General features: G+C 41.0%; 1 protein-coding gene across 1 annotated transcript; it reads left to right on the top strand.

The window, feature by feature from the left end:
• Positions 1 to 13,167: 13,167 nt before the first annotated feature.
• LOC138889372 (uncharacterized) lies at positions 13,168 to 13,664 on the top strand. Its single transcript, XM_070172673.1, has 2 exons — positions 13,168 to 13,283; positions 13,388 to 13,664. The coding sequence occupies exons 1-2, from the start codon at positions 13,168 to 13,170 to the stop codon at positions 13,662 to 13,664; spliced, it is 393 nt and encodes a 130-aa protein (XP_070028774.1).
• Positions 13,665 to 25,443: the final 11,779 nt, after the last annotated feature.

Below are 25,443 nucleotides of genomic sequence, written 5' to 3'. Positions count from 1 at the left end.
ACTCCAAACGTCCGCAACAACCCTATGCCAGACCATAAAGGTGGAGGTATCCACATGATTGAAGTAGAAGATGACTGGGATCCCGAGGGATAAATCGGGTTGATCACAGAAGGTGATAACCCAAAGAAACCAACGATTACTCTCAATCCAATCATAGTCCAGATCCAACCATCTAAGGACACTGAGGTGAATATGTCTGTACCTCTTGAGTTTGAAGCAGCGCCAACCGCAAAGACACCAGCACCAATTGAGGTTGAATTCATGTCTCCAGCAAATGCACCCGCACTATTTGAGGTTGTAGCCTTGCCACCCAAGGAACACGGTCCACTCGAAGTGAGGATAGCTGCGCCGATTCCAGTGGAGATGTCAACCATGGCATCATTCTATACAAATGTTATACCATGGGACTATACAACCGAAGCAAGGAGGAAAGGCAAGGTCAAGATTGAAGAAACTGTTGCAGCATAGTGTATGAAAAGAACTGGTAGAGTTTATACCCTTGAACATCTAGCTGAATCAAGAGAGCAGGACTCCAATCGGCCGCCGCTCATTGAGACAGGTCTAGACAACCTTTGGAGGAAGATACAGGACAAGGAATATTTGGTCATCGACCAGTTAAACAAGACGCCAACACAAATATCCATTCTTTCTTTGCTACAAAATTCTGAGGCACACAAGAATTCTCTGTTAAAGGTGCTAAGTGAAGCATACGTACCAAGTAACATGACTGGCGGGGAAATGGCTAACATGGTAGGACAAGTGCTGGAAAGTCATAAGATATCCTTTCATGAGGACGAGCTTCCACCTGAAGGGTTGGGGCACAACAAGGCACTGCACATCACCGTGCAATGCAAAGATTATTTCATCACCAGAATCCTAATCGATGGAGGTTCCAGTCTTAGTATTTGTCCGCTGGTAAACCTCAAGAAGTCGGGTAAAGGGCTGCATGAGATAAAGGATGGAGCAATCAATGTGAAAGCCTTCGATGATTCTCAAAGGTCCACCATTGGTGAGATTATTCTATGCTTACAGATGGGACCAAGCTGGTTCGAGGTCAATTTCCAGGTGATAGAAGTACCAACATCTTACAACTTGCTACTGGTACGGCCATGGATTCATACCACTGTGTCCGTGGCATCAACACTACATCAAGCAGTAAAGTTTGAATGGAATCACCAGGAAATGATCATTCACGGCGATGGTACAAACCCTATATACAGTCGCCAGACCATTCCAGTAATCGAGGGAAGAAGGAAGCTAGGTGGAGAAACTTACCACCACATCGAACTAGTCAATGGTGTCGACAAAGACAAATGGTGGGATAGCAAAATCGAGAGTATACTAAGTTGGAGTGGGTACGAACCTGGCAAAGGGCTCGACAAGAATCTCCAACGAATCTCTAAACCCCATAAAACTCAGGAAATATGGCACTACCTTCAGTTTGGGATATGAATACACCTGGGAAGAATTCAACAACTAGTCGCCACCATGGCGCGACCCTTACTACCCACTAGAGCAGCCAATACCACATCTGGAGCAAATTTTCCAACAGGCTGACATTATTTATGGGTCAGATGAAGAAAAAGCACTTGGAGCGGTAAAGAACCTATTTTTAGAGGACAATAATATAGACTATTCCGTTATTCTCGAGGAGGAGGGGGAGGAAGGCCCTTCCATATAGGCTATGGGTAGAGGGGCCCATCTCAAGAATTGGACCATCAGGACAAACAAAGCCCGACGTGCCTCGGGGTAACAAGGCTAAAATAAGCATTATTGATCGTTTTTACTAAATGATTTTCTTTTCGCATTTTCAATTCCCGCAATAAAACAGTTATTCAACTTATCAAAAGCATTTTGATTTTTTTTATGAATTACTATTTATTGCTATCGTTTTCTCTCCTTACTTTACCAATACAACATTACTATTACTTATCTTGATGAACCAATGGCTGTGACATGCAATGAGACAATGCAACAAACGGACATTGATTCAGAGGAAGATGACATACCTGACGAGATTGTCAAAGAAGTTGAGAACTTTGAGAGTAGACCTAAGTCCAACCTAGACAAAACCGAAATTTTCAACATGGGAGATGTAGAAAACGTTAAGGAAACACGAATCAACATTCACCTATCGCCATCAGAGAAGAAAGAATACACAAAATTTCTAATGGAGTATGAGGACATATTCACTTGGTCGTATGATGACATGACTGGTCTAAGTACGTCTATTGTGGCTCACAAACTGCCAACCAATCCAATGTGTCCACCGGTAAAGCAAAAACTCAAAAGGTTCAGGCCTGATATGAGTTTGAAAATCAAGGAAGAATTTAACAAGCAGATGAAAGCTAAGGTTCTCAGGGTAGTAGAATACCCGACATGGTTAGCCAACATTGTGCCAATATCAAAGAAGGATGGGAAGGTCAGAGTCTGTGTCGACTACCGGGATCTCAACCAAGCCAGTCCGAAAAACGACTTCCCTTTGCCAAATATACACATCCTGATTGACAATTGCTCCAAGCATGAGTTATAGTCATTCGTGGATTGCTTCGCTGGTTATCATCATATCTGGATGGATGAGGAAGATGCTGAGAAAATAGCTTTCATTATGCCGTGGGGGGTGTACTGTTATAAAATGATGCCATTGGCCTGAAGAATGCAGGGGCCACCTACATGAGGGCCATGACGACCATTTTCCATGATATGATACACAAGGATATAGAGGTATATGTGGATGATGTTATTATCAAATCCAAGAAGGCCACTGACCATATGGAAGATCTGAGGAAGTTCTTCAATATACTACGGAGGTACAACCTGAAACTAAACCTCGCAAAGTACGCATTTGGGGTTCCTGCTGGAAAAATACTTGGGTTTATTATAAGCCGGCGAGGAATAAAACTGGATCCATCGAAAGTCAAAGCCATTCAAGAACTACCACCGCCAAAGAACAAGAAGGATGTGATGAGTTTATTGGGAAGACTTAACTATATCAGCCGGTTCATAGCATAGTCTACAGTTATCTGCGAGCCAATCTTTAAGTTGTTGAAGAAGGACGCCGCTACCAAATGGACTGATGACTGCCAAAGGGCCTTCGATAGAATCAAGGAGTACATGTTAACACCACCAGTCTTAGTCCCGCCCGAGCTAGGTAGACCCTTACTACTCTACCTTACAGTGTTAGATGTAGTTTTCGGCTGCGTTCTAGGGCATCATGATGAAACGAGAACGAAGGAACAAGCCATTTATTATCTCAGTAAGAAGTTTACCCCGTACGAGGCCCAATATTCTCTATTGGAGTGCACCTATTGTGCTTTGACTTAGGTAGCTCAGAAGCTGAGACATTACTTCTTTGCCTATACTACATATCTTATATCGAGAATGGATCCCTTGAAGTACCTCTTTTAGAAGCCCATGCCTATCGACAAGCTAGACAAGTGTCAAATCCTGTTGAGTGAGTTTGACATTGTTTACGTAACTTAGAAAGAAGTCAAGGGACAGACACTGGTAGACCACCTTGCCAAAAATCCCGTGGTTGGAGGATACGAACCCTTAAAAATGTATTTTCCTGATGAAGAGGTATCATTCATAGGAGAAGACATTGCAGAATCCTATGACGGTTGGAGAATGTTCTTCGATGGAGCAGCAAACTTCAAAGTAATCGGCGTAGGAGCAATCCTAGTATCAGAAACCGGTCAGCATTATCCGGTCTCTGCCAAACTCAGGTTCCCCTGCACCAACAATATGGCCGAGTACGAAGCCTGCATCTTAGGACTCAAAATGGCCATTGACATGAACATTCAAGAGCTGCTAGTGATTGGAGATTCAGACTTACTTACACATCAGGTACGAGAAAAATAGGCAACCAAGAACTCCAAGATACTCTCGTATCTGCATCATGTACATGAATTAAGAAAGAGGTTCACGAAGATGGAATTCCAGCATGTTCCCAGAGTCCAGAATGAGTTCGCCGATGCATTGGCTTCCCTATCCTCTATGATACAACATCCAAACAAGAATTTCATTGATCCCATTCCAGTGAAAATCCATCATCAGCCAGCTTACTGTGCCCATGTCAAAAAGGAAGCAAACATAAAGCCTTGGTTTCATGATATCAAGGAATATTTAGCAAAAGGAGAGTACCCAGAGCTTGCAAATCCTACTCAGAAACGCACACTTCAGAGATTGTCCAACAACTTCTTTCACAACGGAGGAATCCTGTATAGAAGGACTCCTGATTTGGGATTATTAATATGTGTCAACGCAAAGGAAGCATCCAAGATACTAGAGGAAATTCATGTTGGGACCTGTGGTCCATATATGAACGGTTTTGTCTGAGCAAAGAAGATACTCTGAAGGGGGTTAATTTTGGATGACTATGGAAGCGGACTGCATCCAGTATGTCCGGAAATTCAACCGCTGTCAGATACATGCAAACATGATAAAGGTACCTCCAAGCGAGCTTAACACAACAAGCTCACCGTGGCCGTTCGCCGCCCGGGGAATGGACATTGTTGGACCAATCGAGCCTACTGCTTCCAATAGACACATGTTTATTTTGGCAGCCATAGACTCTTTCACCAAATGGGTCGAAGCAGCATCTTACAAAGTAGTGACTAAGAAAGTCATGACAGATTTTGTCCGCGACCGCATTGTTTGTCGATTCGGAATTCCACAGTCAATCATTATTGATAATGGCTCCAACCTCAATAGTAACTTGATGAAAGCTATGTGTGAAACTTTCAGACACAAGAATTCCACAGCCTACATGCCTCATATTAATGGAGCTATAAAAGCTGCCAACAAGAATATCAAGAAGATAGTGAGGAAAATGATAGAGAAGCATAAGTAGTGGCACGAGAAGTTATCATTTGCTCTACTGGGGTATCACACAACAGTCCGCACATCAACCGGGGCAACCCCCTATATGCTGGTTTATGGTATAGAGGCTGTCATTCCCGTTGAGGTAGAAATTCCTTCCCTAAGGATCATACAATAAGCTGAGCTTGATGATGCAAAGTGGGTAAAAAGTCGTTATGAACAACTAGCCCTTATAGACGGAAAGAGAATGAATGCAGTTTGCCATGGTCAACTCTATTAGAATATAATGTCTAGAGCCTTCAACAAAAGAGTCAAACCAAAACAGTTCACACCGGAGCAGCTGGTGTTAAAGAAAATTTTTCCGCATCAAGATGAAGCCAAAGGGAAGTTCCCACCCAACTGGAAGGTTTCATACATAGTTCACCGAGTTTTGACAGGAGGATCCCTCATACTTGTAGAAATAGACAGAGAAGTTTGGTCAAAGCCGATCAATTCAGATGCAGTCAAGCGCTATTATGTGTAATCTTTATGTTTTCCTTATATGATGTAAATTAAACTACACCTGACTTGATTCCCGTTTAAGAGGGGATATGTAGGCAGCCATATGGGTTCTGTCACAATTCAATAAAAATTTCATTTCCCCCACAATTGGAAACTAGGGCAGAATTTTGAGGAGGACCCCAAAATTCCGAAGTAATTTCAGTCAATCGCCGCACGAGCAGCAGTTAGAAATGTCAACCCATCAAATTGGTGTAGAATTTTAAGGAGGACCCTAAAAATTCCGTAGCAAGAGAGGTTGCAATGTCCTGAACCACGTCACAGTCGTCGGCTCATCTAAAGGCTATTTTTATACATTTATGTCATATTTTTCAAAATCATGCATGTTTATTATTGAAACTGCTTCGTTTAGCAATGCTACCCCAATGATATAGACGGTAACACTAGTTCAAAGTCGAAAGAGTCAAGCAAAGCTAGCGGGGATACGAACTAACCTTCCCCCTTGCAAAACTCACGATTTTTCTTTGGATAAAGGCACTAGAACTGCGAAATCATTAAACATGTTGTACGCCACGGAACAAACATTGTTCGAAAATACGATTCTCAAAACCGTTGCACTTGCCAACATTTGCTAGCAGCAAACATAAGAAATGCTCCGTAGTCACAATGTTCCCAGTAATCACAATGCCACAATCTGCTATCAGCTAAGAAAACTCTACTATCATTTGTTATTTTATTTCTTGCATAAGGCTACCATTCTGCCTTGCGAGACTAAACACTGTCTCCGCCTGCATCGATATTGCATAAGGCTACTATTCTGCCTTTCAATTTGTATAAGGCTACCATTCTGCCTTCCGAGAAAAAACGTTGTCTCCATCTGCATTCTGCATTGCATAAGGCTACCATTCTGCCTTCCGAGACTAAACAGTGTCTCCATCTGCATCTGCATTACATAAGGCTACTCTACCTTCCAACTTGCATAGGGCTACCATTCTGCCTTCCAACTTGCATAAGACTACCATTCTCTCTTCCGAGGTTAGGCTCTACCTCCATCTGCATCTGCATTGCAAAAGGCTACCATTTTGCCTTCCGAGGTTAAGTTCTACCTCCATCTGCATTCGTATCTTTACGTAAGGCTATCATTCTGCCTACCGAGGCTAAGCTCTGCCTCCATTTTCTTCGAAACTAAGCACTATCCCAAATACTATTTATCTCGCTTTTATTACGGGCTAAGCTCTACCCTTCAATTCGTAAGACTAAGCTCTGTCTTGTCCGTATCATACTACTGCATCCTTCATGGGATAAAATATTGCCAACTCATCCAAAGGTGTCATCGTTCAGAGGCACCATCTTCATAGCCCGAGAGCACCATGTCATGGCCTGAGGGTCTCTTTGAATCTTTTGCACATAATTATTCAAAGGCGTCATGGTTCGGAGGAATCATCCTCATAGCCCGAGAACATCATTTCATGACCTGCGAATCCTTTATCATACGCTTCATGGCCCAGGATATCATGGTCTAAGGACATCATCATCATCATCCGAAGACAACACTCATGGTCCAACGGAATTTGCATCATGTTTAAATTTATGCACAATATATGCTTGTATTGTTTATTCGCAGGTAAGATGACGAGAAACGGCTACCTCCCAATAGGAGCAACCCTGATCCAGTGCCTGCTACACCATCAGACCTAACCATTCCCGTAAACTGTTCACTCACCCAGCCCCAGATATAACATCCGTTCTTGAAATGTTTTCATCATTATACTCCCCCGATGGATCCTGATCTACAAATGGCCTGATTCCTGTAGAACTAGAGATATGTAGGCAACTCAGAAGCCAGCGTGCAGCCTAAACCTCTTCAAACCTTTTCGCTCGGTCAAAATTGGCCATCATATCTTTATCCGACAACTCTTTCATCCTTCCTAGGTAAAGAGGGGCAGTTGTTGATACCCAATTTTTCCCTATATATTTTCAATATGCAAAATAACTTCAAAATAGTATATATATATATGCATATATAAGCATGCTCAAGTGTTTTATTATTTTTCCCATAATTTCAAAGGTTTAAATTGATTTATTTTCTTCCTTCTTATCCATAAAATACCCAATAATTATTTCCAAAATTATGGTTTTGAAAATTCATCTATTGTATTTCTATATTTATACCAAAATATGGCTAGGTTAATTTTTATATATTTTTACAATTTTATTTAGTATTTTTAAAGCTAAATTGCACATAATTGCAATATTAGCCATTTTAAGGTTTAATTGTGTTTTATATGCATAAAATTGGATCCTGTATTTTTAAATTGTTAATTAGGTATTATAAATCACTTTAGTACTTTCAATTTATTTTTCAGAAACTATTTACTATTTTTTATAAATTAAAAAGGAAATAGTGGTTATTTAAATAACAGCCCCTTTTGTATTTCAATTCTAGCCCAAATTTTAATTTAAACCCGACCCACACCATTTAAATCCTACCCAAACTCGGATCCCTACCTACCCCATACAATCTGGACCGTTGATCATTCAGATCAACGGTCCCCGGCTCCCCTTCCTAAATTAAACCAAACGACCCCCCAAACCCTTTCATTCCTCACTCAACTGACTCTTATCTCTCTCTCTCTCTCTCTCTCTCTCTCTCTCTCTCTCTCTCTCTCTCTCTCTCTCTCTCTCTCTCTCGGACTCACAATAGAACCTTCCCCCCTCCCCTCCTCTCCGATGAACTTCACCCACTTTCTCCGGTCATCTTCTTGCCTGAATCTATGGTGGTCTCACCACCTACCAGCCTTATGGCTCCCTCTTGAGCATGTGTCATCATTTTGAGGCATTCAAGTGAACCAGATGTGGTTCACTCGCCTCCCATGGTTTCCCATGCCATTTTCCGGCTATCCATGACCGTTCGAGTAAGATCTATGACTTTTCCGGCTAGATCGGTAAATTTTCGAAGTCTTTTCACTTTTCTGGGTTCTCCGAAACCCTAACTTTAAAGACTTTCTGATTTTTCTTTCAGATCTGTCTTAGATCTGTGTATATTATGAACCTCTTGGTGTTTTTCTCAAAGGTTTTTCCGATTTTTCAAAGTGACTCTCCATCTTCAAGATTAGGGTTTTCTTAACCTCTTTTAAAAGACTTCACCTCTGATTTTCAGTGTTGTCTTATGATTTTACTATGTTTTAACGGTTTATTTATGTTTTCTTCTACTTGGTTCATCGTGTTGAAGACCCTAAGTATCTTTGGTTTTATCTGGGGTTCTGGAACTGTCGTTGTTTATTTTGTATGTATACTTGTTTCGATTGAGTTCTTCATGTTTAGATCCTTTTCTTTGTCTATCTTGAATGATCGTGAGTTCTTACCGCCTTTTAACTCAACTTTGGCAAAACCCTAATTTCTTAAAGATTTTCTTCACTTATTACTGTGAGTTTAAAGACTTTCTTGTTTCTGTGTGTTGATCTTATTTACCTGTTAGGTTGTTTTTCTCTCTGGCTCTATGTGTTAGCCATGACTACTTGACTTTGTTGACTACCATGCTTCGAGTAGGTTCTTTTACTATTGATTCCTTAGCCTACTCATGTTACTGTTGTATGTTTGTGTTCATCTAGTTGCTTCTTTTGTTAATATGTTTGACCCTGCATGTCTGATACGCCTGTTCATTCTTTTCTATTTATATGTCGAAGTGCAGAATCATGTCTCCCTTTTGATTGATCTTAATTTCCTTAATTTACGATTTGATTGCAAGGTTTTCTTATAAACCCCTAATATTTCACTCGTTTGTTTAAGTTGATTGATTCCATTCCCTTATTTACTATGATGTTTCACCCCTACTGAATCCTTCCCCAAATTAAGTATATTATGTACTTAAACTCAATTATATACTGTATACTTTTACTACCCCTTATATGGTACAAAACCAATCTTTCTTAAGACTGATTTTCTTTCCTTAAGTTATCCATGTTAGTATCCGTTAGGTTGTAATTCCTTGTTTAAAAGGGAGTACTTGTATTAATGGGATTCTAATTGTGATTACTTCCATATTTGTGCTAAACCTTTACTTGTTACCTTATTTTCAACCTATTTTTCAAAGATATAAATACTCTACCCTCTCTTCTTTAAACACACAAACATATAGTTCATAACACACACATACACACTCAAACTCTCCTTTCTCTGCTACTTGTGATACTACTTGTCTAGTCGGCTGAAAGCCAAGGCTACACTGTGGAATTCTACTTGCTTTAATTTTCTGCACTTTTCTCATTTGACTAGTATGTCCTAGTTTAATTTTAAAGATTCAATAACAACATACTTCTCTTATTGTTTTAGTTCCTCTCATTCTTGGTGTATTTCTTCTTGTGACTCTGTTGTGAAACCTGCAGTTAAGTTATATTACCAGCATGCTATAATGTCTATCCTTCCCCTTTAGATTAATGCACTCCCCTATGTGTATTTCAACGCATACTTTGTCAATCACTTATTATGTACTTACCATCTTTTGAATCCCAAGTCCCTATCCCTTTAATGTGTTTATGTTCTTTCTGACTAGTTTGTAATTGTGCCAGTATCAGCTATTGTTGTGCATGTCCAAACCAGTCTCAAGACCCTTGATGGGGTTATGTGTTTACATTCAAATGTCTATGTATCCCAAATCCATTGACTACCTTGTGTGACTACTAACTCCCCTCTTAAGGTTTTTGAGTTTTGTTTTCTACTACAACTGCCTCCAATCATCTCTGTTACTGATTGCTTTCAAAATGGGCTTGCTAGTCCAGTTTTTAAACAAACTCTTTTCAAACTATGTCAAGCACTCTCACATATATTCTTAGGATACTAGGTTTTGCCCCTTTTGTGTGAGCCTTGCTTTGAGACCCTTGAGCTCCCTCTGAACCTGGACACATAAGAGCTGGCCTTTCCACACTGCACTTATTCTTGGTTATGCAATCTGGGTGTAAGCACTACCCAAAATCCCTTGAGGTCCTTAGGGAACTCTGACATACCCAGATATGAGAAAGGCTATGGAACGATATTGGCATTTGATGTGGTTTATTGCATAACTCAGAGAGGAAGTCAGAATCAAGCTTCCTATAGTTGTAACTTCTTATTTTACATTTCTCATATAATTCAATCATATGGTCTGTAATAATTTGTAAACAAGTATTGGGTTGGCTAGTGAAAAGGGATAAGGTAAATATGCATGTCATAATTTGTTAAGGGTAGAAAACATATTATTAGGTTTGTATTCCTAATTGTGCAATAGAAACCATGCTTAGGATCCATACGATGCATTAGAAATCATTTTCTTAGGACTTATGTTTCTTGCTTCAGCACCTCATTTATTGATCCATGCTCTATGTCTATGCATTTAGAAATCCTGCTCTTAGGGAAATTCTGCAGCCCTGCCATATGCATTTAGAAATCCTGCTCTTAGGAATTCTGCGTCATGAGTTTTATAAATGAACTTTAGACACCATGTTTTAGGATCTTATTTGCACTTGCATTCACACTTAGTGTAAAGTGCTGATTATAAAAGAGGTAAAAACAGCTTCACACTTGATTATCCTATTTAATATAACTAGTAATAACCTCTGCATTCGTATCAACTAGAACAACATGCTCCTAGGGTAAATAAGCTCCAAATTTTCTTAATGATTTGGAACAACTACTGCATATTGCTTTACGCCCAGGCAAGACTTAGGTAATAACTTAAATAAAACAAGAACTGCCTTTGTTTAACTGTCAACTATTCAAAATCAGTAGGCAAATCTGATTCGGACTTCTTTTCTAAGTCATGTAATAAATCTGGTTCTGATGTTATCACTTAAACACCCTGTTTTAGGATTTTAAATTCAGACTTTGCCTATGTATAAGTCATGCTGTCTATGTGCATTATTTGTGGAGGTATAACTAAGCCTTCTGCTTGTTTCTATATTTTCCCTTTTAAATGTAGTCCTACCTATTTTGTATGTCACCTTAGTATTTTGCCTTTAAACCTGAGGGTCTACCTAGAACCCCCCCCCCCCTAATAGGATAGATGTTCTAAATTCCCCTAGGACTGATCGGAAGGGATAGGTAACAACATGCAATAGAGGTCGAGACCAACCCTCGCTTTAATTACCTTCACTGTGTGGGAAGGGTATATATGGATATGATGGCTAGTGCGCTAATACCACGTGTATCCTCTCTTTTGAGGTGTGTCATGTCGGGTAGTGCATTGATGTGATCCATATTACAAACAAACCTAGGACACCCTTTTACATTCATAAGCATGCTTAGATTGTAACTCTTTTCAAAACCTTGCTTTCATTAATCGTTTTCAAACACTTTTGTATTTAAACTTAAATCCCCCATTATTTGAGCACTACTTGTTTATTTGTTAATTGCACAAATTCACAAAAACTATCTGGCCGGGAACCACACTAGTGGATATGGAGGGGTGCCTAACACCTTCCCCTTGTGATAATTTTAAGCCCTTACCTTGTCTCTGGTTATCAAACATAGTTAGAAATGAACCTTATGGGTGCCCTAACGTACCTTAAAATCGTTAGGTGGTGACTTTTCAAAAATGCAAACCCCATTTCCAAAAGATATAAGTTGTCCCATACTCGAAAAGTCATGAACCCGATTCCGTGAGGAGAAAAAGGAGGTGCGACAGTTATTCAAAGCAGAGCAAGAAAACATGATCCTAACAGGTGGTTAGTAAAAGAATAGTAAATAAGTTTTGACTAAATATAGTGAATTAGCAATTTCAGCATAGCTAGTAGAGGTAAGATTTGATTCACTTAGCCAGCTTAACTCTAGTGAGTGGATGACAGTTTGAAATATCGAACATGAGTTAGAACCCATGAAGTTTAAGTTAAACCCGATGTATAGTGACAGTGGAAAATAAACAAAAAAAATCAGCTAGCAGTAAGTGATAAACTACAAAAGAATGGCCTTTAAGAATTATCGAAAAGAGGTTTCCCTAAGATTGACAGTGTGAGCATAGTTAGATTATTATGATTGTGTAGATTATCCTAACTCAGAAGTAAGTTGGAAGATGAATAGTCATTGACGTAGAGTGCAAAGAATGATAGAAAATAAGAAAAGTTATTTGGATCCCAACAAAAATAGAAGGATCCGCAAGTATATGACCTTTGGTCTAAGGGGTGAAGCCAAAATTTTCAGTAAGTCCAGTTAAAGATTTGAAACCCGAATAGTTAGCATGGATATGGAAAAGAAAATTAGTTCGGTAATGAAGGAAAATTGTATAATTACCACAAGGAATATGTCTAGCATGTGTAAGAAACACAAAGTGAGTAGAATGACCACCGATCTTAGCTATTGATGATAAAGTGATCAGAGATAAGCTATAAAATCATGCCCAGTTATGTATTACGAGGGCAGCGCCATTGCATAAGACTCTAATATTCCGAGTTGTGGTCTGTGACTTAGCTCACAACAATACTATAAGTGTTTTCATGAAGTGCTTAAAAAGATAATCAAGTGTGGGAAGTATAGCTCATGAAAAAGGTAGACAAGAGAACTATGTTGAAAGAAGTCCACTGCTTAGCCAAGGTAAGAGTTCAACTTTCAGACACCAAAGATAGCGGAGTTGTTGTGTAGAACAAGACCCGTTCCTCCTTAGAAGCCTAAGTGAAGGAGAAACGGTTTGATGATCCCTACTTGGTGTAGCTGAAAGAGGGTATTCACATGCATAAGACGATGGCTTTTTAAAAAGGGGGAGATGATGGTACTTTGAGATACAGAGGCAGACTATGCGTTCCAGATGTAGACGGGCTCATAGAGCGGATTATGTCAGAAGCCCACAACTACAGGTATTCTATCCACCAGGGTTTACCAAAGATGTATCATGATCTTAAGGAGATTTATTGGTGGAGTGACATGAAAAAGAAAGTTGCAGACTTTGTGGCCAAGTGTCTGAATTGTCAGCAAGTGAATGTCCAACAGCAGAAAATCAAGTGTTTATCTCAGAACACAAGCATACATTAGTGGAGATGATAAATATGGACATTATAATAGGATTATCTCACTCATTTTGAAAGCATGAATTTTATGGGCGAAGGTGCAGATTGCCAATTAGTTGGTTCGAAGTTGGTGAAGCGGAGTTGCTGGGACCAGATTTGGTCAATCAGTCTATGGAGAAAGTCAAGTTGATTCAAGAGCATTTGAAGATAGCTCAGAGTCGCCAAAAGTCCTATTCAAACAAGCAACATAGAGACCTAGAGTTTCAAGTTGATGATTGGGTGTTTCTAAATGTTTTGCCTGAGAAAGGTGTTATAATATTTGAGAAGAAAGGAAAGCTCAATCCTAGATACATCAGCCCATATAAGATCCTATGAAGGATCGAGTAAGTAGCTTATGAGTTAGAATTTCCACTATAATTAGTTGTTATACACCAGTATTTCACGTGTCATGTTATAACATTCAAGTTTTCATTATTCAGATCTCATGTCACGACATTTATGTTTCTAGTATTCCGATCTCATGTTAGAATATTCAAGCCAGTTCAGTACTCAGATACTTTTGTCAGTCCAGTACTCAGATATTCACGCCAGCTTAATACTCAGACATTAATGTGAGTTCAGTGATCAGATATTCACATCATTTCAGCACTCAATTATTCATGCCAGCTCAGTATTCATATATCCATGCTAGTTCAGGATTTACGTATCCGTGACAGACTAGTATTCATGTATATGTTTCATGTTATGCGTATTATGAGGCCATGTGGATCTAGTATTATACTCTGTTAGTTGGTAGGTATTTTGGAGAAATGTCGAAGGTATATAACCTTCTCATTTAGACCTTATATTACAATCTCCATGTCTTTCAGTGTTTAGTTAGTTTAGTAGGCATTCAGTCTAGTGCTTATTCAGTTCAGTATCTCATCAGTTCAGTAATCGTGTATTCATTCAATTTAGCATGCAACTATTAATGAAATTCATTCCCACCAGACCCATTTAATGTCCGGAGTTAGTCGAAGATACAACCATGACAATCATTCGAAGATGAATGATCCCAAGGGGGAGATAATGTAACACCCCGTAAATTTGAATTAGTTGTGGATGCATTAAATGAGTATTAATGTGATGGTTATCAACTGGTTATGATAATAAGTCTATGAGTCATATCATAAGTCATTTAGGGTCCAAGGAAAAACCTTAGTCTAAGCCAAGTTAGAAAATTACATGATAGACTAAAATTCTAAATGAGCACGCACAAGACTATACTTTGGACGATCATATCTACATTTATATAAAGTTTTATATGATTCACAACCTATCAAATGAAATATCTTCGAGTCTAGTTTCTAACACTTCAAACCGTTTGTCATTTGGACACTCCTACCAGAAGTTATGACAAAATTACCAAACATTGGAAGAATTTTACACTACCGCGCCGCCCCATGCGGCGCGACTGTGTAGATTATCAGAGAGCCTCCAAATTTCATTACTAGACACAAATTTTATTACCACATCGCCCCACTCGGCGCCCAGGCGCCGCGTCTATGAAAATCTTCGTTTCTTTTCACTCCGACCCTATTTTGACATAAAATCTTTGGGGGTTATTTTTCCCACTTCATTTGGATGAATTTTAGGGGTTTCCTCCACCCTCTCAAGTCCTCCAACCCCTCCCATCATCAAGGTAATCAATCCCCATTATCTTGGTATGAATTTCATCATTTATACATGATAACTAGGGATTTTTCAACATTTTATAATCCTTCTTGCTTAAGTTTTGATTAGAAATGTGTACAAAATAGTCCCAAAGGCTCACAAGTTATGCTTGATTGTAGGTTTGATCAACAAGGTGACAAGATGTCAAAGATCAGCTTAAAAGGAGTGAAACTTGCACAAGTATCAAGACAAGACAAAGCAAGGCCAGTGCGGCCGCATACTATTCTGTGTTGTCCGCACAAGTGAGGTTCAGAGAGTATGATATTCAGGCAAAAATGGCAATATGGCCGCACTAGGTTTTGTGAGGTCTGCATTGGGATTAATGCAGCTGCACTCAATTTAGTACAGTCTGCAGTAAGAAGGATCAGAGAGTTGCCAGTTCCGAGTTTCAAGCCAATGCGGTCCGCGCTCCATTTCATGCGGACCGCACTAGAAGCCTCCGCAGTCGCACTCCATTCTGTGCGGTCCGCATTGCCTGAGTTCAAAGAGATGGATTTTTATGTCAAGAGCCACGTGATTTTGTGTGGTCCGCACTAGCCCCGTAGGGTATTTTTGTATAGATTTTTCAGCTTAGTATAAATAGCTTCTTTTCCCATTTTTCGGTCATCAGATAGTTTTCTCTTCAGAGCTGCGCTCGTGACTTCATAGTTTTAGCTGTTTTGAGTAATTTTAGCTACATTTCAACGTTGAATCTTCTTGTTTCATTTAGTAATTAATTAATATTAGTTTTTCCTCATCTATTTCTTGCTTTTCTTCTTTATTTATGAGTAGCTAAACCCATAAGCTAGTGTTGTGGCTCAACCCTAATGTGAGTAATTGATGGGTCTTCTGTATTAGGGATAGATTAACTATGGGAGTGTGATATTTAGGCTAATTTCATGTTTAACTGCTAAATTAGTGGTTGCAGACACTAGTTTGTGTTTAGTCGACTTGAGCTCTTCTTAAGAAAGAGAGTTCGAGTCTCTGAAATTGGTCCAACAAGGAATTGGGGTGTACTCAAGAGATTGATAGCCCCAGTTAAAGGGTCAAACCTCGAGAGAGTAATACCCGACTTGAAACTTGATTGCTTGTGCAAATTTGCATACCCAATTGGTCTTGAGAAAGTTAATTCGGGCAAAATCACTTGAACCACCGAGAGGTGTAGAGTAGGTAATATCGTGCAGTGGTTATATCATACTCCCCAAATATGTCAATCATGCCTTAGACTCAAGTATACGCCAATTGACCACCTAGGCGAAAGTCACTACCCTAGTGCCTTTTAAACCATTTGAACAACCCGCAATTTTTTACTCTTAGCTTATTCTAGTTTAATTTACCATTTTAGTTAGAAGTAAAATAAAAACTCAAAAATGTTTAGAAGTGCAATTTGGAACACATACCCAACTCTAAATTAGATAGATACCTGACTCCAACGTCTAGCTCTCTGTGGAAATCAATCCCAACCCTAAATCGGGTAAAAGCTGCTTCGACCCTATCTCGCTACTTAATAGTAGTGCAGGGTAGGCTTCGATCACTTTTTGGCGCCGTTGTCGGGGAGCTAACGGTTTTGCCTATCTATTTAAATAGTTTTGTGTATTGTTCTTCTTTCCTTCTTTGTTACTAATTTGTTTGCGTCACAACTCAGGTACCAAATGGCAGCGAACAATGCCAATGACCCTCTTGGAAATATGATTGCGGGGGAGGAGGTAGATGATGTCGGAGATGATGAGGTGACTCTTGTACCTCAAGGACAATGTAGAGGCCTCCAGGCTAATGCTAATGTTAATAACAATATTCCAGACCCTCCTCCGCCACCTCCAAGAGTGGCTCCTAGAGTGCTTCCGAACAAAGTCTATGCAAGTGCTATTGTCCCACCTCAAATCCGGGCGGGAAATTTTCAAATAACCAATATGGTGTTGACCTTACTAGATCAATGCAGGTACTTCACAGGCGCTGCAAATCAAAATGCTTACAAATATCTCAAAGGGTTCGTGGATACATGTTGAGGGAGCAAACAAACTAATGTGTCCAAGGATGCTCCCCGGTTAAGACTCTTCCCATTCTCACTTAGAGGAAAGGCATTGGATTGGCTCGAGCGACTTCCCAACCATTCCATCACTACTTGGGATAAGTTGGCGGACAAGTTCATTGCAAAATTTTTCTTACCAGGCATATGGCTGCATTGAGAGACGAGATCTTGGCATTCAAGCAAGAGCCCACGGAACCTTTGCCTGAGATTTGGGAGCGTTATAGAACAATGGTGAAGGAATGCCCTAACAATGATATGACTGAGGCGATGATCCAACAAACCTTCTACCGGGGCATTAATACAACAAACCAATGCATAGTGAACTAACTTGCTAGGGGCAATTTCATAAAGCTTTCATATGATGAGGATTGTGACATTCTTGACGAGATGGCTGACACTTCTTCCGCTTGGAAAAGTAGATCTAATGTGCCCCAGGGTGACCCCACGTTTATTCATTTGCACAAGGAGTTATCATGGGCATGCTATAGCTGAGTTGACAACCACGATGTACCAACTAGCGAAGGCACAGTTGTAACAAGTTCAAAATCCTCGCCAAGTGAATGTCATGGAGGGTGTTAACATGCTTGTCGACAATAGAAGACAAAGAGGGCAACAGAACCAAGGGGATTCGGAGCAATTTGATAATGATTGTGGAAGATTTCAAAATGATGGTTATGATGAACAAAGTAAAGAGGTTCAATACGTGAATAATTATCAAGGCCAACGGGGCAACTCTTCCAACCAACAACAATGGAGACCCCAATGCAATTGGGGCAATCAACAACAAGGCAATGGTAATTAGGGGAACAACAACCAAAACAACAACTGGGAAAATCAGAACAACAATCAAAGCAACCAAATAAATTGGAATGGTAATAACAACAATTGGGGTAGTAATAACAATCAAGGTAGATGGAACAATGGGAACCAAGAAAACCGGGGGCAAGGCTTTCAAAGGCCCCCAATGTATTAACAACCGAACAATAAACCCCCATTTCCATCTCAAGGTCCTAGTTCTTCTAGCAATAATATGAGTAGAATTGAAATGATGTTCGAATAGATGATGATGAAGAATGCGGACTTGGATGCTCAGTTGGCTTCCCACAATACCTCTATTAGAAACTTGGAGGTGCAGTTAGGCCAAATCTCAAAGTCTTTAAATACTTGCCCTAAGGGTGCGCTACCAAGTGATACAGTAATGAACCCGAAGGGTGGGAACAATCATGTTATAGCAGTAACAACAAGAGGTGGGAGAGGCGGTGATGTGCATGCCTACAAACAAAAGCAAATTTTGGATGATGATGTTGAGTTGCAAGAAGATGAAGTTCCTTTGGTGGTTGAAAATGTGATTGATGAAAATGTGAATGAAGAAGTGAGGATTGATATTCAAGATGTCGAGGTGGAAACTCAAAATGATGTGAACCCATCTAGGGAACACATAATAGACATGCCGGAGTCGGTTGTGCCTAAAGCCAAGGCTCCTTTGCCAAGGCCACCTCCGCCTTAACCTCAAAGGCTCGTGAAGCAGAAAAATGAAAATCAGTTTAAAAAGTTCATTGACATGATGAAGAGCTTATCCATCAATGTGCCCTTGGTGGAGTCTCTTAAACAAATGTCGGGCTATTTCTAAATTCATGAAGGACTTGGTAACAAAGAAGCGGTCTATGGATTGTGAAACTATAAAGATGACTCACCAAGTTAGTGCAATAGTGCATTGAATGGCCCCGAAGCTCGAAGATCCCGGTGCGTTTACCATTCTTTGTACCATCGGAAGTGCGGATTTTGCTAAAGCTCTATGTGATTTGGAGGCTAGTATCAATTTCGTGCCCTATTCCGTTTTCAAGACTTTAGGTATTGGGCAACCGAGGCCGACTTCCATGAGATTACAAAAGGCAGATAGAACGATGAAGAAACCATTGGGTATTATTAATGATGTGCTTGTCCGGGTGGACAAATTTATCTTGCCAGCTGACTTTGTGATCTTGGATTGTGAGGTAGATTATGAAGTTCCTATCATTTTGGAGAGACATTTCCTTGCTACGGGGTAGGCCTTAGTTGATGTAGAAGCAGGGGAACTCACCTTTCGGGTGGGTGATGAGAAAGTGGTCTTTCATGTGTGCAAATCAATGAAGCAGCCCAACACTACTGAGGTGTGCTCTTTTATGGACTTCGTTACAGTAGTGATAATTGATGACACTAGTGCAATTATCAATGTGCAGGACCCATTGGAGGCCGTATTATTGAATTTTGATGTCAATGAGGATGCAAACCGAGTGAAGTGCATGAATGCTTACATGGAATGGGCTCTTACTCTTATGAGCCTAGGAAATTATCTTTGGACCTCGAGAATAGAAAGACTCCACCAACTAAAGCTTCAATTGAGGCGCTTCTAGTGTTGGAGTTGAAACCACTGCCTCCACACCTCAAGTATAAGTTCTTAGGCTCAAATTCTACTTTTCCAGTTATTCCTTCTTCTTTCCTTACTAACATGCAGGTTGATGCCACATTGGTGTTACTTCAAAAGCAAAAAAAGGCAATTGGATGGACTTTAGCTAATATTCGGGAATAAGCCCCGCATTCTATATGCACAAGATTATTCTGGAAGATGATGCAAAGCTCTCCTTAGAGCATCAAAGGAGGTTGAACGAGGCAATGCAAGAAGTTGTGAAAAAGGAGGTGATCAAGTGGTTGGATGCCGGGGTAATGTACCCCATCTCGGATAGCTCTTGGACTTCACCGGTGCAATGTGTACCAAAGAAGTGTGGCATGATCGTGGTTACGAATTCACAAAATTAGTTGATTCCTAGAAGTACTATTACCGGTTGGAGGGTATGCATGGACTACCGCAAGTTGAATAAAGTGACCCGCAAGGATCACTTTCCTTTGCCTTTTCTTGATCAAATGTTGGATCGACTTGTTGGGCGTGCCTTCTACTATTTCTTGGATGGGTATTCTGGGTACAACCAAATCTTGATTGCTCTGGAAGATCAGGAGAAGACCACATTCACTTGTCCATATGGCACTTTTGCCTTTTCGAGGATGCCTTTTGGGTTGTGTAATGCACTGGCTACATTTCAGCGGTGTATGATGGCCATTTTCACCGATATGGTGGAAGACATTTTGGAGGTGTTATGGACGACTTTAGTGTTGGGGGGGGATTCATTTGATGAGTGCTTCAAGAATCTTGATAGAGTTTTGGCCCGTTGTGAAGAAACCAATCTTGTCCTCAATTGGGAGAAATGCCACTATATGGTGGAAAAAGGAATAGTTATTGGGCATAAAATTTTAAAGCATAGTATTGAGGTAGATAAAGCAAAGATCGATGTAATTTCAAGGCTCCCTCCCCTACATCCGTCAAGGGAGTTCGAAGTTTTCTTGGGCATGCGGGGTTCTACCGGAGATTTAGCAAAGACTTTTTGAAGGTAGTGAATCCCTTGTGCAAGTTGTTGGAAAAAGATGCCAAATTCGTGTTTGATGAAAAGTGTATGAAAGCCTTTGAGCTTCTCAAGCATAAGTTGACCACCACTACTATCATTACCTCGCCTAATTGGAGCTTACCCTTTGAGCTCATGTGTGATGCGAGCGATGTTGCGTTTGGGGTGGTTTTGGGTCAAAGAGAACAAAATATTTCTTCCGGTGCACTATGCGAGCAAGACAATGAATAATGCTCAAGTGAACTACACGGTGACCGAGAAAGAACAATTGGTTATTATTTTCGCAATGGAAAAATTATGGTTGTATCTTATGGGTGCTAAGGTTATTATTCATACCGACCATGCCCCACCTGGTACTTGATGACGAAGAAGGATTCCAAAGCTAGACTGATGCGATGCGTCTTGTTACTTCAAGAGTTTGATTTGGAGATTGTGGACAGGAAGGGTAGTGAGAACCAAGTGGCAGACCACTTGTCCCTCTTGGAGTAGGAGGGGAGGCCTCGTGACGACCTAGAGATCAACGATTCATTTCCCAACGAACAACTCCTTTCGGTGTCGATGAATGATATGCCATGGTTTGCCGATGTTGCTAATATCCTTGTGACTGGTATAATCTTGTGTGAGCTCCCTTCTAACCAAAGGAAGAAGCTCAAGCAGGATAGTTTGGATTTCTATTGGGATGAGCCATACTTGTTCAAGATTTGCACGGATGGTGTGATCTGAAGGTGTCCCGGAGGAAGTGCAATTGAGTATCTTGGAGGCTTGTTATTCCTCTCCCTATGGTGTCCATCATGGTGAGGCAAAGACGGCCTCCAAAGTTCTTAGTTGTGGGTTTATTGGCCAACTTTGTACGAAGATGCAAGTGAACTTTTAAAGAGGTATGATGAATGTCAAAGAGCGGGTGGAATTTCGAAGAGAGATCAGATGCCTCTCAATACCATCCTTGAGGTTGATATTTTTGATGTATGGGGCATTGACTTTATGGGCCCATTTGTTAGCTCGTGTGGGAACACATACATTCTTGTGGCGGTGGACTATGTTTCAAAGTGGGTTGAAGCCATGGCTTTGCCCAATAATGAGTCCCGGAGTGTTGTTGCATTTCTCAAGAAGAGCATTTTTACAAGGTTTGGTACTCCTCGTGCAATCATAAGTGATGGGGGGTCTCATTTTTGCAATAGAGCTTTTGACACTTTGCTTTCAAAGTATGGTGTCACAAAGTTCCTACCCCCTATAATCCTCAAGTAAGTGGTCAAGTTGAAGTCTCCAACAGGGAAATCAAAAGCATATTGTCAAAGACGGTCAATGCAAATAGGACCGATTGGCCAAAGAAGTTGGATGACGCTCTATGGGCTTATAGGACTGCTTACAAGACTTCGATTGGTATGTCTCCATATCGGTTGGTGTTTGGGAAAGCTTTCCATCTAACGGTCGAGTTAGAGCACAAGTCCATGTGGGCTTTGAGGAAGCTAAATCTTGAATGGGATATTGCATCCAATCTTCGTGCGGAGCAGCTTAATGAACTTGATGAATTCCGATTTCATGCCTACTCAAGTTCGTCCTTGTACAAGGACAAGATGAAGTACCTTCATGATAAATATGCTCGTAGCAAGGAGTTTAAAGTTGGTGATTTGGTTCTCCAACTCCCGATTACGTCTGTTTTCGGAAAAGCTCAAGCCAAAATGGAGTGGACCTTTTGAAGTGGTGTATGTGACCCCGTTTGATGCTCTTGATTTAAAGAACAAAAATGGGGAAGTTTTTAGAGTGAATAGGCATAGTGTCAAGCACTACTTGGGAAAAATTGATGACAGCCACGTGGTGGCACTTCTTCATCTCAAATGATTTGATGGTAACCTGCGTCGTGTCGCGACATTAAATCAGACGCTTCTTGGGAGGCAACCCATGTGTTTTTCTTCTTGTTTTTCTTTGATTTTCATGCTAGTATAGGATTTATTTTTGGACTAACCAGTTGTGAGATGCTACAGGATTGTGTTGATGTAGTGCATGACATAGTGGAAAAGTGTTCAGGTCTCTAAAGTTGTCAACGCAGACACACTACATTTAGTGCGGATCGCATTGGTGAAGGGGATAATGCCCAACTCTCTGAAGTTTACCACCACGGCCGCATTACATTTTGTGAAGTCCACGGTGGATCACTGCAGCCGTATGACATTTTGTACGGACCGCAGTGAGTTGCCTTCTTAAACTTAAATCAAGCTGTGTGGTGCAGACCACAGTTGATTCTGTGCGGTCCGCATTGGTTGGTAAGACTGGGCCCCAGGTCCTTTTCTATAAATAGGGCCTGAGGCCCTCCTGTTACACTTTCGAACTCTTGACTCTCAGAAATAGTAAATCACTGTTCATCTTCTCATTTAATCGAAATTAACTGCTTGGAATTATTAATCTTCATTTCATCTCACATTTGGTAACTTAACTTCTTTTTAATTCTTTAATTTTGTTATTTTCCTTTACTTTTTGTTTTTCTTGTCTTTTATTTTGTTCCTCTCGTAGTTTCTTCAATAGGTTAGGTTAGGGTAGTTAAATTCTTGATTAATGTAGACTTAGATAGTTATCAACACTGGGAAAACACATAGGGACCTTACTTAGGTGAAAAATAGGACTTAAAATCAAAATTCATAAAACCCTAAGTTAGTGTTGCCTTTGGGCACTCAGTGCAGACCGCAGTCAATTCTGTATGGTCCGCGGTGCCCTTGTGTGGTCCGCAGTAACATTTTGTGCGGGACCGTATTGCTGAAAGACTTGAAAGCTGAACTTTGGTGATGGCGGTCACAATACATTTTGTGTGGTCTGCATTGGTCCCTATGCGGCCGTACTACCTTTTGTGCGGTCCGCACTGCCTGGATACAGAGAGTGGGTATTCTGAACCCCACCTCTGTGCAGACCGCATGGCTATTTTATGCGGTCCACATTGGCCTCTGTGTGACCTCACACCATTCTGTGTGGTTCGCACTACATATCTTCTGCAATTGTCTGCAATTCTTTCTGTAACTCTGCTTTTAATTGTTTCTACTGATACTAACAAGCTTATTGGATTGTGTTGGAAGACAATGGTGAAACAACGAGGTAAAGGCTCTAAAAAACCAGGCAGAGGAGAATCCTCCCGGGGAGGGAAACAGAAAATGGTAAGATTGATTGTTCAAGCCCGGAAAAACATTAAAAACATAAGGAAGATGATCAAAGCTATGGATAGGGCCATTGACATGTCTGGGATTGATTACGAGCCCTCTCGGGAGATATCTTCAGACTTAATCCCAGAGTACATCCCTGACTAGCCGGAGAGAAACAGACTAAGAGACACTACTCCCACTTCCCCCGCTGCCCAAGCATCAGTAAATGTATCTTATAGGTCGTCTAAGGGCTCAGCTGAAGGCGGTGGGAATGAATACTCCACCTATCCCACAGCTTCATTATCCGGAGAGGGTGCAGTAGGAGACGATGAGGAAGTAGGAGGAGAAGGAGAAGTAGGAAAAGGGGGTGAACCTCAGGTTGGCGGGGTTGCGAGAACTAGGAAACCGAAGGTGTGGCAAGACCGATTTGTTAGTGAGGTAGCTTATCACAAGTTTAGGAAATGGTGACCAGTGAGGAAATTAATCCCGGAGAGGAGCTTTGTGGATAGGGACTTACTGCCTCACAACCCCAATGTGAGGAAGAAGTTTAGGGAGAGAGTTAATTGGGAGTACTTTTTGGGTGAATGTGTAGATGCCAACGAGCACTTGGTTAAGGAATTCTACACCAACGTTGCACACATCAAAAAGGGCACAAAAGTGACCAAGTTGCGAAATCTGAAGGTACTATATGATGGGAAAACAATAAATGACTACCTTGGCTTTGATGAGGAGGATGTTGCACTATTTATGACGAAGATGAAAATGGGCGAGGAGGTCCGTACCTGGTTGGCATAGCATCTGGAAATCCCAGGTACCACCCCTGATTGGTTGAATGTTGGCATCAAGATTCTGAGAAGAAGTTTGAACTTCGAGGCAAAGGGGTGGGAAACTTTTGTGTGCAGCATACTAGACCCTACTACTCATGACAACTCGCTTCCTCTTCACCGGGCTGTTTTGGTCGCTTCAATCATGCAAGGTAACCGATCAATGTGGGAAATGAAATGTCTAGGGTAATCACACTTGTAGGCAATGAGCATGACAAAAACTACCCTTTCCCCAGCTTCTTGACTATGTATTTCAGGGACCTCAAAGTTGAAAAGAGGCCATTTGTTATCAAGGTCAAAGCGAGGGCCCCATTATCTTGGTACAACATGCAAGGGGATTACAACCCAAAGAGCAAGAACTTTAAGGGAACATCTACTTCTCCAACTGGCCAGTCTGAAGAGCCAGTTGTGGTAGTGGCTCCTGCTCAGCCTGCTTCTACCTCTACAGACATTCCTCTTAGCCTATCCACTTCAACTGACCCCGATATACCCTCTTCCCGAGCTTATCCAGCGACTACACACCGACTAAGCCAGGCTCTTCTCAGTATCAAAAAGTGGATGCAAACAACATCATCCAAGTTGTTTATCCTCACTACTACAGTTGAGGCTCAGTCGGCACCTCCATCTCCACAGGTCCCACAGTCCATAGAGGATGCCCTCAAGGAGATTCTGGCCAACCAAAAGAAAATCCTCGACACTCAGAAGGTGCTCACAGATGTTGTTAATTCACACAGCAAGGCTCTCAAGGAGCTTGCTAAGGAGCACAAGAAGTTGAGGAAGGCGCAGGCTTCCAAGGAGTCCGTAAATGCGCTGAGGGTTGATGTTGATAGGATGAAGGCAGATCATCTGCCTTTGGACTTATTGCTACAGGACCCAGTACCATCAGCTCGTCCCTAGCCCGAGCAGTACTAGAGGCCTCCCAAGAGGAAGAGCATGATTCCCAGAACGGATGATGGAGTCATTTAATTGGCAGACCCACTGAAGGCCTCCTCCAGTCAGCCACAGGATGCACCTCAGGATTCTATCCAGGTCTAGGCCCAGGACCCAGCA

The sequence above is a fragment of the Nicotiana sylvestris genome, chromosome 4 (assembly GCF_000393655.2).
Source record: "Nicotiana sylvestris chromosome 4, ASM39365v2, whole genome shotgun sequence".
NCBI lineage: Eukaryota > Viridiplantae > Streptophyta > Magnoliopsida > Solanales > Solanaceae > Nicotiana > Nicotiana sylvestris.
Note: the sequence above shows the minus strand (reverse complement) of the source record. Positions and strands in the feature narration are given on the sequence as shown.